Raw genomic sequence first — 15,445 nt, 5'->3', positions numbered from 1 at the left:
ATGGGTGCTGGCAGTCCTGGCCCAGATGTGCTCTAGGCCCTATTCCAAGCCCAGGCCAGGCTGCACCTCCCCCAGCAGCCCCTCCTGGAGCCCAGGGCTACCCACCCCCTTGCCACTTCCTGGTGCCTGCAGCTGCTCTTGCTGGGTCTAGGGGTATGGCCCTGGGCCCCACCCATCTCTGCACCCTCTGCAAGGCCTGACCTCGGTGCTAGCCATTTGGTGGGTGGCACGGCTGGAAAATGCTCTCTGACTGGCCCAACAGGCAGCATCGCTGTGCTTTCTCCAAATCGGGGCCTCCACACCCCCGCCAGGGCGGGCTTGGTCCAGCCATAGGGTGCAGAGGCCCGAGGAGCCAGCAGCATCTCTCCCCGCTCTCCAGGTGTGTGTGCACCTGTGAGAGGCTGGTCTTGGGGCTGCAGCGCCTGCTGGGGGCAGCTGCAGGAAAGAGTTCTCAGAGCCCCTCCTGGGGAAGCGGATTGCGGGGGGTGGGGTGGGGTGGGGAACACAGTGCTCCAGCCCTGGGCCCTACCACCACTGGATCCTGACCTCACAGCAGACTTGGGCTGCCCCTCCCTCCAGATCAGAGGAGCACAGACCAGACCCAGAGTACTGGGGCATGGCACCAGGGAGATGTAGCCCTGGCACTGGAGAAGGAAGCCCCTCCCTTGTCCCTTGTCCTAGCTCCTACTCTGCATGGCTGGCCCTTCAACCCTGGGTAGGTGCCATGGTTCCCCCAAGGATTCACAAGCCCCATCAGCAGAGGCCATGTATGGGTGCCCACCTGGGGTGCGATGAAGTCAGTTTGCCACCTGGGCCCAAAAAGATCTGGCTGGTGGTGAAGGAAGCCCTTGGGGCTGGAGTTGCGCCCCCTCTGTCTGGGCAGATGACCAGACACCATCACTGGGTGGCAGAAAACAGAACTCACAGGGTCACCTTACTCTGCCCCCGCCTCCCCGGGCTGCTGCAGGGAGGTGCTGGGGGAGAATCTGCACCCAGAAAGGAAGAGGTGGCCAGGGGCTCTGCAGGAAGGGCTGAGGGCAGGGGGGTACCTGCTGCTCCTGCAGCTGCCGGATGGTGCTCTGCGCCTTCTGCAGGTCCTCAGCCGCTGAGCTGCACTGCTGCCGCACCACTGCTAGCTCCCGCTTGATGACGTAGTTCTCCTCAGCCTCCTGTGCCCGTGTCACCTGCCCCTGAGCACAGTGAGGAGGGGGCCGTGACCCTCTGCTGGACCTCCAGCCTTGCCTCCAGCCATAGGGGCATGAGGGAGTCTGGGCTCAGAGAGGGCGGGGTGGGGTGAAGTGAGGGCAAGGCCTCCTGCACCCAGAGCCTGGGATGGGGTACCCCCCAGCTGGGCAGCTCCAGCCTGCCCTGACAGGGGGCAGACAGGCATGGGACACCTTGAGGGTCCTGGGCTCAATCCTTGGGGCTGGCAGCCTTTCCTGGGTTGGGAGGTCGGACACACCTCTCCCAAGGCCTCCCCACAGCCTCATCCCCTCACCCCACCCAATAATTTGGGTCCCCCATTCCAGGCTCGGAGCCACCAGGTGGTGGGTGGAAGCTTTCAGGTAAAGCCATTCAAGATGAGGTGGCAGCAGAAGCAGGTGAGTGAGAGAAGACGCCAGGCCTTGCAGGTAGAAGCAGAGAGCAGTGTGAAAGGCCAGGAGGGGGAGCTGTGTGTGTGTGTGCAAAGAAGTGAGAATGTGGAATGAGTGTGTGAACACATGTGTGTCAGTGTGTAGGTATTATGAATGTGTGTGTGTGTGTGTGTGTGTGTAGTGGGGAAGCTTAGCAAAGTGCACACACCAGGGCCTGGAGCTGACACACTCTTAGGGTCCCGGAGCTCTCCCTGGTCCCGACCCGTGTCCCCTGAAGGAAGGGGGGTTTCTACACACATGTGTGAATCTGCATCCCCACACCTCACATTTCCTCTCCATTTCAAACGTCCCCCAGGAAGGCCTTTGTCTCCCCTGAGAAGCATCCCCAGCTGCCCCCATGCACGGAGCCAGGCCTACCCCCATCCCCTCAGAATGGCAGCGGCCAGGGGCGAGGCGGTGACTGGCTGTCGTGTGCAGGGCAGAGGCCAGGAAGGGAGTCGGAGAGGGAGACAAAAAGCTACAGTACCTGGATTAACCTATCAGCCAGAGCAGCGCTCTCCTACCCGGTGGAGGGGGGTCCCAGCGACAGGGGGAGGAGCAGAGCGGAAGGCGCGGGACAGAAGAGGGAGAGACAGACAAGAACGCTGGTCACTAACGCAGTGGACTATCTCTAGAAGCAGGGAGAGAGCAGTGAAGACCAGAGACCCGGCAGGAGAGGACCCGGAGGAAGACCGAAGCCAGAGCCAGTCCATCCTGGAGAGGGGTCTGGGTGCGAGTGTGTGGGGAGGGGAGGGGCCGGGCTGGGCCGCCCACCGCCCCACCCTTCGGGTGGGAGGCCTTGGCGCCTGGAATGCGAGTGAGGAGGGGCCGCCCCAGAGGACTGGGGTGGCGGCGCTGGCCTTGTGGCCAAGAATCAAGGGGAGACCTGAGCTTTGGGTCAAGGGCAGTAGAATCCTATGACGGCCTGACTCCTGTGGTCAGCGGAGGGTCAAGTGACAAAGAGGGCCCACCACCCAGAAAGGAGGAGGGACAGGAAGTGGGCGCCCCCGTTCTCCCATCTTTAAAGAGCCGGGATCCAGGATCAAGGCTGGGGTGGCAGTGCCGCCCCCTCTTCCTCTACTCTGCCTTTTTTTTTTTTTTTTGAGGCTGAGACTTCCAAATTGCAGGGTGGGGTGCCTTGTTGCCCAGTTCCTCGGCACTTCAGTCAAAGCAGTTCTGCCTCCTCCCCTACCCGAGCGGCACGGGGGCGGGGCACTAAAGACAAGCGGGTTCCGGCGTTTGCAGTTAATCGGGCGATGACTAAACCCCAATCCCAGGGTTAATTACAGTGGCTAGCAGCGCCAAGTGAAGTTTCGCCGCAGCCTCCAATTAAGCCGCAGCCCAAATCTCAGCGGGGCTCGAGGCGGGGCCGGGCCGGGTGGGGTTCATTCACAGTTCAAAGACAGGGGGCAGGGGCGGGCCGGCCCTCGGCTGCTGGGTCCTGCTCCCCGGCTGGCGGATTCGGTGCCACAGGCTGGTGGCCACGCCCCTCACCTTCTCCAAGGTCTCAATCCTCTGTTTCAGGAGCCGGTTCTCCGTCCGAAGTCTCTATGGGGGGAAGGGGAAGCATGTCAGACCCGTCTCCCACTCGTGCACCCCCACGCACTCCCATCCCCACGCTGGGCAGGACGGAGCCACTCGCGCTGGAGCTCAGCCAGCATCTTCCCTTTTAGCTCAGGAATTTCAGAAAACATACAGGGACCAACTCCGGTTCAGAAAAAAAGTTTCCCTCTAGTCCATTCCGCGATTCTGACTCACTGCAACCCCATTTATATCAGAGCAGAACTGGGCTCCACAGGGTTTTCAATGGCTGGTTTTTGGGTGGTAGCTTGCCAGGCCTTTCTTCCTAGGTTCCTCTGGGTGGATTGAACCTCCAACCTTTTTTGCTTAGCAGCTGAGTGCATTAACCCTTTGCACCATCCTGGGGCTCCTTTCTGTTTAGAAGAGCCGTTCATTTTATTCTATTTTTTAAAGCAAACCTTGGTTCAGGAAAATTATGTGAGTGCTGTTTGTGGTTGTGGTCAGCCCCTGCTCCCTGCTTGGGAGCCTGTGTCCGCCCCACACTAGGGTCTGTCCCAGGCCAGTGCGGTATCTCTGCATTTCTGTTGACACCACTATCAGATGGCACTCCCTGCCCTGTGTCCCTCATTGCTTTGCTCCAGGCCCCTGGGTTCAAATCTCCCAGGACAAACTCCTCTCACAGTGTGAGTCCTGGCGAGAGTGTCTTTGCTGACCACACCCATTTCCTTTGGCTCAACAACTACGTTTCTGTGGGCTGCCAAGGGCAAGCTGCACTCAATGGTTGTCATTTTCCCCAGTCAGGTTTTGGAGATGGTCTCTCTTGCTGCAATGACAGACTCCGGTTAGTAGCTGTGGTTTTAGGTTACCCGGCCAGCTTTGGGGATGCAGGTGAGGTTGCTGTTGGTCTCTGGCTGCAGTTGTGTTGGATCCTGGTCTTGTGGTGACCCCATGCACAATGGAATGAAACATTGCCTGGTCCTGTGCCATCCCCATGATTGGTTTCTGATCGAATCGTGATCCACGGGGTTTTCACTCGTTGATTTTTGGAAGTGGATCACCAGGCCTTTTCTTCCTAGTCCATCTTAGTCTGGAAGCTCTGCTGAAACCTGTTCAGCACCCTAGCAACACACAAGCCTCTACTGACAGACAGGTGGTGGCTGTGCCTGAGGGGCACTGGCCAGGAATCGAACCCGGGTCTCCCGCACGGGAGGTGAGAATTCTACCACTGAACATCAGCGTCCTCAGGTGAAGTTTATACATGTCTTATAGCTAGTGTCTACCTACACACATAAGAAATCAGACACAGATTTCGTTTAGATTAGCAAATTGGTGAGGGTCCTGCCTCCCTGTGGATTACACAGGAAATTTCCTTGTTTTCTTCCTGGGAGAAAATGTGATGGAATCACCCATAACATTCCCAGGAAGCAACTGTGGTCAGAGAAAATCTAGTCATTGACTCATCTCAGGAGATCACGCTGAGTCAGAGGGGAAACTGAGTCAGAGTGGGCTGGGGTCAGAGCTGTGAAGGCACAGGTCTCTGTGCCTCACCGTGATTGGGAGTCCTGACCCCTGACCTCTGGATTGCCCTGTTCTCCCTCCGGCCTCAACCCACTGCTGCACCAAGCAGAACCAGCCCAGAGGAGCTGGAGGTGCCCTGACAACCAGCATGCCTTTCTTCTGCTTACCAACAAGAGAGGAAGAGGGACCAAGAGTTCCATGGGGGTAAGGGGAAAGAACAAAGGGTCGGGTGGTAGGAGAAGGCACCTGCCTGAACCCTTTAAGGCCGGTGAGGGGCTCTCAGGTCCTCCCCCTGGGAAATTTGTAGGCTGGGCATGTGGCCTGATGCCCAAGGGCCTGCTGTGCCCCTCGTGGTCACCAGATGGCAGCAGACCCTTGTCTGCATGTGAGTGAGACACACGTTTGGACTGGTGTTATCTGTCACGCTGTCATTACTGAGAGAGAGAGAGAGGCTACAAAAATCAGGGCCCAAGAGCCTTTCTGGGGAACCTACAAACATGGCTAGGGCAATGATGCCTTCTCCCCTGCTCAGGTATGGGCAGCAGGTAAGCCAGGTTCTCATCTAGGTTCTACCCCTGCCTGTCTAGGAAGGTGGAGATGATGATGGTGGGGGTAATAATAATTTGAACAGCAGAGCAAGTATCATCCCCATTTTAGAGAAGAGAACAGTGAGGCTCAGAGAGGTGAATTCACGCAGCCATCCATGGTAGACCTGGGACTTGAATCCCAGTCTGCTGGACTCCAGTCTGAGCCACTTCCACTGAAGAGGGCAGAGCCAGGCTATGCTGGAGTTTGTGTTTGGGCCTGTCTCCCGCCGGACTGGGGGGATCCCCCAGTCTCTACCGTGGCTCTGGCACACAGCAAGTGCTCAATAAATGCTTGCTGAGTGGGTTACCAGTCACGTGTGGAGGGATAAAAGCAGAAGGAAGGAGAAGGAAGCCTGGGCTCAGAGGTGCTGCATGCATAGGGAGCTCCCAAACCTGGCCCATACACCCGGGTGTCTGGTCCCTGCTGGCCTGGGGGGCTCCTGCTCTCTCGGCCTTCTGGATACTCCCATAGCCCCCAGCACACTGCTGCCTCGGGCCCTTTCAGCTGGGTTCTAGTGCCTGGAACATTCTTCTCCAGGCTAGCTCTGGCCCAGCGGTTCTCTATCTCCCTGCACGTGGTACCTGGGGTACTTCATAGCAGGCGCCCTCTACTTTATATCAGCTTATTCTCCCCACTATGCCCAGGAGAACAAGGCCCTTGGATGCCTCAGTAGCTCCCGTTTCTGGCGTTGAGAACAGAGCCTGGGGGGCAGGCTTCTGCGCTGGGGGTGAGTGGAGGGATGCCTGTCTTAGGAAAGAAGGATAGCTTGGTTCTCTGCATGTGTAGGGCAGGGCTGCCCTCTAGTGGCCACCAGCCCACAAGCAAGGAAGGTCTGTGTGTTGGTGGGGAGCCCCCCAGGGCGCCCCATGCTGTCCCCTCCCACAGACTCACTTTGATCTCGATCTGCTCCTCCATCTCCTTGCTCTTCATGGCTGCATACTCCTTCTCCAGCCTGCAGAGGGGGAGGCCGACGTAATCACTGTCCTGCTGTTGGGGATGCCCCAGTCCCCTGGGCTGCCAAGCTGGCACTGACCTTTTCATCTTCTTGGGGTTGTACTTGACCTGGTAGGCCTTGAGGATCAGCTTGTCTGGGCAGCTGTCGAACTGGTGGGGGATCACCCTCTGGAAGTACTGTGGGGACATAGGGAGTCACCGAGACGCGGCTCTGACTGCGGGCCTGCTGAGCCCCTGCAGCGTCTGCCTCCTTGTGGGGCCTGGGTACTGGGCGAGGAAGGGGTACCGTCTGCCTGGATGCCACCATGTCCCCGTGCAGGGTCTGCTTGTGTGGATGCCTGGCAGTGCTTGTGGGGGGACTGAATGACTGAGTGCAGAAGGCCAGGGCTTCAATGTCCAGGAGGATGAAGGCTGGGGTGTCCTGAGGGCGAAGGCTGGGCTGGGGCGGTGTCTGAGCACCCAGAACCTTCTCTGAGGGAGGAGGAGGGAGGACTAGCAAAACCCAGACAAGCAGGGGCAAGGGGAGGCTGAGGCATTGCCTCAGCAAAGGGTTAAGTGCCAGTGGCGGTGGCCACAGCTTGTCGTGGTTCGGGGGCAGCCTGGCTCCCACTCCCCCGCCCAGCTGGCCCCATCCGGCAGCTGCAGACAATGGATGCCCGTGTCTGTGGACACAACCATGGCCTTTGTGCATTCTTCCCTGAGCACCAGCTGGAGGGTGCTGGAGGGGGTAGGGCCTGCGTGCGGGGTGGGGTGACTGGAAGCAGGCAGCCTCTGCTCCGGCGTGCAGGCAGGGCAGGTGTGGGGCTGCCCTGACCCCTCACCCCTGCTGTGCCCTTGCTGGCCGGTCAACTGGGGCAGAAACCACAGCCCAAGCCCCGTGGTTTGGCTGGTCCTACTATTTACCAGTGGGGATGTTCACGCTTTGGGGGACCCAGAGCTGGGGCAGGGGGAAGGGGTGGGACCTCTTCCTGGGCAGGGGTCTCCCTCTGTCTCTGCAGCAGAGCCTGCCTGCTGCTCAGGAACCCCTTGGTTCCTATAGGGAGGGTAGAGCTGGTAGGAAAGGACCAGGGACACTCAGGGATGTCCCCCGCCAGCCCACCTGGGACATCCCCTCCATGTCCAGCTGCATCAGCTCCATCTGGTTCACCTGCAGCAGGGCCAGGCCCACACGGAACACGATCTCCAGCCCCTGGGAAGGCAGCAGTGGTGTTGTATCTCCCTCTCCGGCCCTTCCCCAGCCCAGGATTTGTTTCCCGTTTCCTGTGTGGGGCAAGAATGTCTGGGTCCAGAGCCTCCTGGGGCCTCCCGGGCCAGGCCAGGTCCTTACCTCATACATAAAGATGTCAAAGATGCGGGTGGCCACGGGCAGTGGGAAGGTGGTCAGGAAAAGCGTGAGGAACCAGGACGAGGCATACATGGATGTGTGGAAGCTCTGGGAGCGGAAGTGGGTGTTCAGGTCTGGGAGCTGCTCCTGTGAGTGGGGGAGGCAGGTGGGTGCTGTGAGGAGGGGCCTGGGGTGGCTGTCCCTGCCCACTGAGCCCCCTCCACCAGCCTGTGCTGGGCTCAGTGCTGCCAGCTCCAGGGAGCCCTCCCTGACTGTCCGGCAGCCCTTGGCTCCCCTCTCCTGCTCCTGTATGTGGCACTGTGTGTGCTAGGTGCTGGAGCCCTTCAGAGCTTTGAGCCACATGAGGTAGGCATGCAGGCAGGTGGTGAGAGCAGCCGGCAGGTGTTGGGTGCTCACCCCAGGTAGGCACTGGCCCGACTGCTCCATTGCAGCAACTCATGAATCCACAGATCACCCCGGAAGGAGATTCTGAGGCTCAGAGTAGTGACATAACTTCCCAAAGGTCACCCAGGGAGTGACCTCACGCCCTCTGCCCCTGGTGTGTGCTCATCACAGCCCACCATTATCAAGTGATGTGAGTGCCTATGATATTCCCCTGCCTGCCTGTGCCCACCCGTAGCTCCCAGCATGAAGCTGGGCCCCGCCAAGCTCAGGGGATGCTTGTTCTATTGGCTTGGACTACGATGACTGCTGAGAAGCGATGACAGGCCACTGGGGAAACTGAGGCTGGAGAAGGGAGAAGGCGTCAGGACCCCCTGCATGTCCTTCAGCAAGGAAATGGACTTTTGGTCTCTCCTGCCCCATGGCCTTGGTTAATGTGGTGTCATCTCCTTCTTGAGGCGGGGTTGGCTGCTCCTCTGGGGCAACAGAGACCCACTGCGAGCCTAGGGCACCCATTTGCCAGAGCTGCCAGGTCATCTTGAGCACAGCACCTCTCCATCCTCCAGGCCTGAGGAGTGGGGCCTCACAGCCCCACCTGCACCCAGTTTCCAGAGCAGACTGTAGCATGCACATAAACGTGTGTGTGTGCGTGCGTGTGTGCACACGAGAGCCCACTCGGTCTGCCAGCCAGGAGCAGGGCCCTGTGGGGGCTGCTATTTATAAACAAAGACGTCTGCGGCTCCCCAGTAATCAGCAGAGGCAGGCAGACGACACTTTCCCTCCCCTCCACACACCCGGAACAGACAGGGAGAGGGCCGGGGGGGTGTGTCTCAGTACAGGAGCCTGCCCCACCCCTCTGCCTCAGCCGGCTCTGGAAGCCCCACTTTAAGTGGCTGGTCCCTGGTCTGTCCTGGAAACATCCTTTGGGGCAGGGCCATACAGCCCCTGGGGACAGCTGTCCCATTGTGAGCTGGAACGTGTAGATGTGCTGTCTCAGTCCTGGGGACCACCTAGGTTAGCACCCATGGGCCTGTTGCTGTGTGGGTGGGCTGGCAGAGGTGGAGTGGGCTAGATGACCGCTCACCTGCAGCATGTACTCGAACTGGTAGATGCAGAGCCCCAGCTCGGCCATGCTGGGCTTGAAGAGTTCCCGGAGCCGGTACTCCTGCATCAGCCGCACAAACACACAGAACGCCTCCTCCTCGGGCATCTGGGAGGCAGGGGTGGGAGACTGGGCAGTGAGGGCTGTATTCGCTCCTCCTCTCATGGTCCTGGTGTGTGGCACTTCACCTGGGGCCTGTTCCATTTATGTTTAATGGACACTGACTGTGCCTAATGACCAGGCTGAGCCAGGCCTGGCTGTCTCTGGGGTAGATATTGCCACCCCGCTTTACCGATGGAGAACCTGAGGGTTAGGTAACCTGCCAAAGGCCACATGGCAGAAAACAGTGGAGCTGGGACTTGAATCCAGGTGTGGCCAGCTCCAGAGCCCACAGTCTACTCCCAGCTGTCTCCTTTCTCTCCTCCTAAGCCTTCTGGCTTCTCTGAAGGAAAATTTCAGGCCCCACAGATGTGACACTGCCTAAGTCCCTGTCCTGAGTTCCCCATCCAGCCCTGGGAGGTGACGGAGTAGGACAGCTTGGCTCTCCAGCCCTGTCTCTGCCCTGGATGACACAGTAGACAGGACCCAGCCAGGACAGGTGTCCAGCCCCTCATGTCCACCCACTGGGGGCCTGGCTTGGGGACTGTCAGGGACAGAGGTGGGCAGAGATGGAGGCTCCAGGCTCTGACCCTGGGAGGATACTCGGTGGAGGGGACACTGCTGTGTCCACCTACCTGCATGAGGAGCAGGCCCACGATGAAGGCGCTGCCCTGGCAGTAGCCTACCTCGCGGTCCACCAGGGAGTAGGCCTGGAAGAGAATGCACATGCTGTCAGGGTGGGGTCCTGCGGCCCAGTAGAAGCCGGCAAGGTGGGAAGTGCTTCTTCGTGCAGGCCCCCCAGGCAGGGCCAGGGGCACAAGGCCTGGGTGTGGAGGACAGGAGCCTGGGAACCCTGGCCTCACCTTCATGACATTGAAGAGGACCTCCTGGCCCAGACTGTCCTGGCCCTTGAAGAACTCATGCTCCGGGTAGGTGCGGGCGATGTCCCTGCGGATCAACTTCTCACAGGGTGATGACATCTTGAGCAGCTCGGAGTACTGGTTCTTGACGGGCATGTCCGTGGCGCTGCACAGGAGCTGCCACACGATGGCCCGGAAGTGGTGCGGGATCCCCTTGCGGATCAGCTCCTGGGGACGCGTGGGCAGGCAGCGGGAGGCTGGGCTGGACCCTGCCCCAGGCCGGCCTCCACACCGCCACCCCAGCCACCCTGAGATGTAGCGGGCCCCCGAGGTGCTCCTGGCACTGAGCTTGTCTGTGCCAGCATGCTGCAGATAAAGAGTCCACAGTCCTTAATGTGCTGCCCCCAGTCCTTCCTGGAACCCAGAAGCAGAAATGCGTGCGTCCCCGAGATGTGGAACTCGGCGCTCAGCCGCTTGCCTACGAAGCCCCCACGCCCCGTCCACTCTCTCCCCACCCCTTGCTCTGGCAATAAAACCAGCTGCTCTTGAGTCGGCTCTGCCTCGTGGCGACCCCATGTGTGTCAGAGCAGAACTGTGCTCCACAGGGTTTTCAGTGGCTGAGTTTTCAGAAGTAGGTCACCAGGCCTTTCTTCCGAGGCACCTCTGGGTGGACTCGAACCTTCAACATTTTGGTTAGTAGCTGAGCACCTTAACTGTTTGTACCACCCAGGGCTCCATGTGAGACAACCAGGAAGTACCTGCACCCCTCCACCCTGCCTTGTGCCCAGCTGGGGCCCCTGACAGGCCCTGCCTCACCTTCCTGGTGCTTCTCACTACGGTCTGCCTGGTGTGGGGCCTGGTGCCTCGCGGTGGCCCAGTAACCATGTCAGCACTGCCCATGCTGCCCACCCGCCTGCCCACCCATCCGCCAGGCTGCTCCCGCCACCTTGAGCAACTTCTCCTTCCTGCGCCGCCACTCCTCCCACTCGTTGGCGATGCGGCCCCACAGGATCCACGTGTCCTCTTCCAGGTGGCTCAGGTTAGAGGAGGCCGAGGAGCTGGACACCAGTGAGGAGCCACTGTTCCGCCGGGAGCCGTTCATGGAGCGCATGGACTTGGAGTCTGCTTCCAGGAGCCTGGGTGGGAAGGGCCGTTGGAGGTGGGTGGGGGGGCTAGGCCACACTCCTGGGGTCCAGGTTGCCACTAGGGAGCCTAGTGCCTCCAGCTGGGGTTTCAGAGGTGCCATGGGTCGGATCCACGTCACTTCTGCTGAGGGGCTGGTAGCTTCTGCTGTGTGACCTTGGCCAGTCACCTAACCTCTCTGAGCTGTGATTTTCTCATCTGTCACCCGAAACAGCTTCTGTTTTTGTCTGTTCCTGTTCTGTGCCGGGCTCTGGGCTGAGCACCATGTGTAACAGCTCCTTTGACTGTCCTACCAAACTGGTGGGCTGGGTTTTGTGATGACTCACACTTTACAGATGAGGCACAGACAGGGTGAACGACCGATGGAGGGCGCACAGTTAGCAAGGGGCAGAGCCTGAGAGGAATGTGGAAAGGCCCCCCGGAGGCTGAGGCTTTAGCCTCTTCCTCCCAATAAAAAACGAAACCAGTGGCCATGGAGTTGACTGTGACTCTTGGCGACCCCTGTGTGTCAGAGTAGAACTGTACTGCATAAGGTTTTCAGTAGCTGATTTTTTGGAAGTAGATTGCCACGCCTTTCTTCTGGGTGCCTCTAGGTGGACTCAAACTACCAACCTTTTGGTTGGCAGCAAGTGCATACATGATGGCCAGTTCCATTCAACCTCTCGGAACCTCAGTCTCTTCATCTGAACGGTGGGACTGGTTACTCGGGGTTGGCAGGAGGATAGAACGTCCCTCATTAAACAGCTAGTGGTAGCTGTGACTGCCTGGCAGGGGTCTGGCCCAGCTCCGAGATGAAGGGGCACCCAGGAGCTTGTGGGTGGGGCCCAGGATGCGCCCCAGGCCCCAACTCACCGGTTCTGCTCTTCAAGTTTGGCCAGTAGCTCCAGCTCATCGGGGCTGAGATTCTCGGAGTCAGAAGTGGGGGAGCAGGTGGGGGCCGACAGGGCCTCATGCGACGAGGAGTCGGGGCTCAGCGTGGGGCTCGCCATGGCAGGCAGGGTCGTCAGCTGCGAGGGGGCCGTGTCACAGCTCTGTCTGGGGGCCGGAGACACAAGGGGTCAGCACTGAGCGGGGCACCTGCCCTGTCCTGCTACCTTGGGGGCTTCCCAGATCCAGTCCACTCACTCTGTGCACCCCTAGCCAAACTGACTACAGTACCGACCCCTTCCTGCCCGAACTCTGGCCACCTCTTTGCTTGTGTCGTCAGGCCAGATGCCTGGATGGAGGCAGGAGGACCAAGGCCAGGACCCGAGCAACCCTGCTGTCCCGGGGCCAAGTTCCACTTGGCATCCCAAGTCTTCAGCAGGGCCAAAGAGGAGGCTCCCTGTCCCTCGGGGGCCCCAGGACCCTGCTGGGCATGCATGGTGTGTAGCTCTTGTGACCCTTCCTGATAGCCTTGGTCCCTGTCCCCACTGCAGCCGGTCGGTTTTGATACCTAGCATCAGCATCTGACCTTCCCCATCTCATCAGCCAAAGTGGGCTGCTGGCACTGCCAAAGCAATTATTCTCTGCTGTTAATTGTCTGGTGCTGCCAACAACCGGAAGCACTGTCTCCCCTTCGCTGGGAAACCAGGGACACAGTGGAATGCTGGGAATCTGAGCCCTGGAGCTTGTGGGGTGAGTGCGGGCTCGGGTCAGTGACCCGAGCTCCTTGGCCTGTCTTCCCCCTGGTGTGGACACAGCCCTCTCACTGTCTGCCAGCCTCGAGGGAGGCAGGTCAGCGCGGGGTGAGAAGCCCAGGCTCTGGCTCACGTGGACCTGTTTCTGAAGCTGTGTGACCTTGGGCTGGTTGCTTTGCTTCTCAGAGTGTACAGAGTGAGGCTTATACAGAACCCCCTTGGGGGCGGCTGTGAAAGTCAAGTACCGAACTGCACATCACACGCTCAGGACAGTGCCCGGGTTCTGCCCTGCCCTGTGTGGGGGCCACCCGTGGAGGCTGGCATGACCTTGGCAGGAGGTTCTAGGGAACAGGAATGGCTATGGGCAGGGAGGCAGGGTCGGGGACAGTGCTCCTTCTGCTCAGTCCTGTGTCGTGATGGCAGGAAGACAAATCTGCTCCCTACCCCGACTCTGGATGCTGTCCTGCTTGCCCCTTCTCTGCACTCTCTGTACCAGGAGTTCCACCTGCTCTGGGCACCCTGGGGAGGTGGCATCTGGTCTTCCAGCAGGTAGGGGGACAGTGACAGGATGACAGCAGGGCACCTCACACCTGCCTGGCCACCCTCTGGCCACTGGGCACATTCTCACAGCCAGCGCTCAGTCCCGACTGATACCTGAGGGCTCTGGCCAGCTAGACTCCACCCTGGTCACCAGGCCCATTCCAGCCCTCCTTCCCCTGTGTAGCCCTGCCATGGTGGGGGTGGGGGGAGGTCACCATTCTTCTTTTACCCCATGGGAGCCCAGAGCCCTCCCTCCCCAGCACCCATGGTTCCCCAGTGCCACTGGTTCTACCTCTGGCCCACGAGGGCTCCCTGGTCTGTTGGGCACCAACGGCCCTGGCTTTTGGTGAGTTGAACGAACTCTCAGGCAGCAGCTGTCAGCAGAGCCAGGAAACTTCTCTTTCCACTGGCCAGCTGACCAGGGACCACCCACCCTGAGATCAAGCCGCTGTGTGCCGCCTAACTAGGAGTTAATCATTCCTGAAAGAGGGGCGTGGGGGGCCGCTCTGGGGCCTTCTGCAGAGTCAAAGTCTGCAGTCAGCCAGGGCAGAGACGGGGGCTGTGGATGAGAAGTGCTGTATTGGAAGAATCTCCCCGAGCAGGGAGCGTGGATGCTCAAACTTCAGGGTTAGCAGGGTGGGAAAGGGGTGGTGGAGGTGAGGATGGAGACTCAGGACCACAGCTGAATTTGGGGAGCAGGAGGAGCTCAGAGGGAGACCACATGTGGCTGTGCAGCAGTGGGGACCCAGCCCTGGAGTAGCCAGCCCCTCCCTCTCTCCAGCAAAGAACCTGCAAGAATGGGTCTGCTCTCGGTCTCTGAAAAAACCAGGGCCATCTACTAGCAGAGTTTGTTCTGCTCTTTACCACATATGAATGTATATTTCATCGAGGAAATAAAGAGTATGAAATACACAGGCCTGGAATTTGCAGTCTGAGATGCAGGAACCTCCTGGTCCTTCAGGAGCTTGCTTCCAACTAAGCCCGGCGTGCTCCAAACACTGCTCAGCCCTGGAAACCACCCTTCTGATGCACAGACACACACGGACACACACACGGTCACACGCACTCTCATATGCTCACTCACACAGAATGCAATCACACACTCACACGCAACTCACACACACACCCATATTCTCTCCAACACATGCACACTCATACACTCATATATGCTCACACACATGCATGCACATGCACTCACACACATACTCAGACACGTGTATTCTTACACACATATTTGCACGTACACTCACTCACATGCACTCACACACCCTCACACTCACTTACAGACTCTCACTCAGATTCACCCACACACACTCATACACTCACATTTGCACACTCACATGCCCACTCACACACATACACTCACATACATGCATGTTATATACCCTCACTCATAACACACTGATACTCTCACATGCACATGCATACACATAGTTATACACTTGCTCACATGCACTCACATACTCACACACTCACACTTTCACTTACACACTCATACTCTCACACACATACACTCACACCCATACACATATGCACACTCATACACTCTCACATGCATTTATACACACACACACTCAGCCACACACTCCCATTCACACACTCACACACTCACCCACTCACTCTCACACTCATCCACACATTCACCCACACACTCACACTCACCCATTCTCACCCACTCACCCACACACTCACACTCTCACCTACACACTCACCCACTCTCATTCACACTCTCACACTCTTACCCACACACTCTCACTCACACTCTCTCACCCACACACTCACACACTCACCCACACCCTCACTCTCACCCACACCCTCACTCACACCCTCACTTTCACCCACATACTCTCACCCACACCCTCACTCACACTCTCACCCACACACACTCTCACCCACACCCTCACTCACTCTCACCCACACCCTCGCTCACACTCTCACCCACACACACTCTCACCCACACACTCTCACAACACCCTCACTCACACACCCTCACCCACACTCTCACCCACACCCTCACTCACACACTCTCACCCTCACTCACACACCCTCACCCACACCCTCACTCACACTCTCACTCACACCCTCACTCACACACTCTCACCCACACCCTCACTCACACACTCTCACCCACACACTCACTC

General features: G+C 59.0%; 1 protein-coding gene across 4 annotated transcripts in view; it reads right to left on the bottom strand.

Annotated features, from left to right (window-relative positions):
• The window catches only part of EVI5L (ecotropic viral integration site 5 like), a 30,855-nt gene that overhangs the window by 5,365 nt on the left and 10,045 nt on the right, over nt 1-15,445 (bottom strand). For 3 of the 4 annotated variants that reach the window (XM_049876691.1, XM_049876692.1, XM_049876690.1), the window contains 12 exons: nt 11,998-12,180; nt 10,949-11,138; nt 10,006-10,230; nt 9,778-9,852; nt 9,026-9,151; nt 7,543-7,686; nt 7,315-7,404; nt 6,295-6,392; nt 6,153-6,213; nt 3,129-3,182; nt 2,122-2,154; nt 1,050-1,190 (listed from right to left, as the gene is read on the bottom strand). In XM_049876691.1, the coding sequence (XP_049732648.1) occupies nt 1,050-1,190; nt 2,122-2,154; nt 3,129-3,182; nt 6,153-6,213; nt 6,295-6,392; nt 7,315-7,404; nt 7,543-7,686; nt 9,026-9,151; nt 9,778-9,852; nt 10,006-10,230; nt 10,949-11,138; nt 11,998-12,134 (1,374 nt within the window). In that variant the 5' untranslated portion in view covers nt 12,135-12,180. The remainder of the gene's footprint in view (nt 1-1,049; nt 1,191-2,121; nt 2,155-3,128; nt 3,183-6,152; nt 6,214-6,294; nt 6,393-7,314; nt 7,405-7,542; nt 7,687-9,025; nt 9,152-9,777; nt 9,853-10,005; nt 10,231-10,948; nt 11,139-11,997; nt 12,181-15,445) is intronic. The other variant, XM_049876693.1, reaches the window with a different exon arrangement.

The sequence above is a fragment of the Elephas maximus genome, chromosome 3 (genome assembly GCF_024166365.1).
Source record: "Elephas maximus indicus isolate mEleMax1 chromosome 3, mEleMax1 primary haplotype, whole genome shotgun sequence".
Lineage (NCBI taxonomy): Eukaryota > Metazoa > Chordata > Mammalia > Proboscidea > Elephantidae > Elephas > Elephas maximus.
The sequence above is the reverse complement of the archived record's forward strand: the minus strand, read 5'-3'. Positions and strand labels throughout refer to the sequence as shown.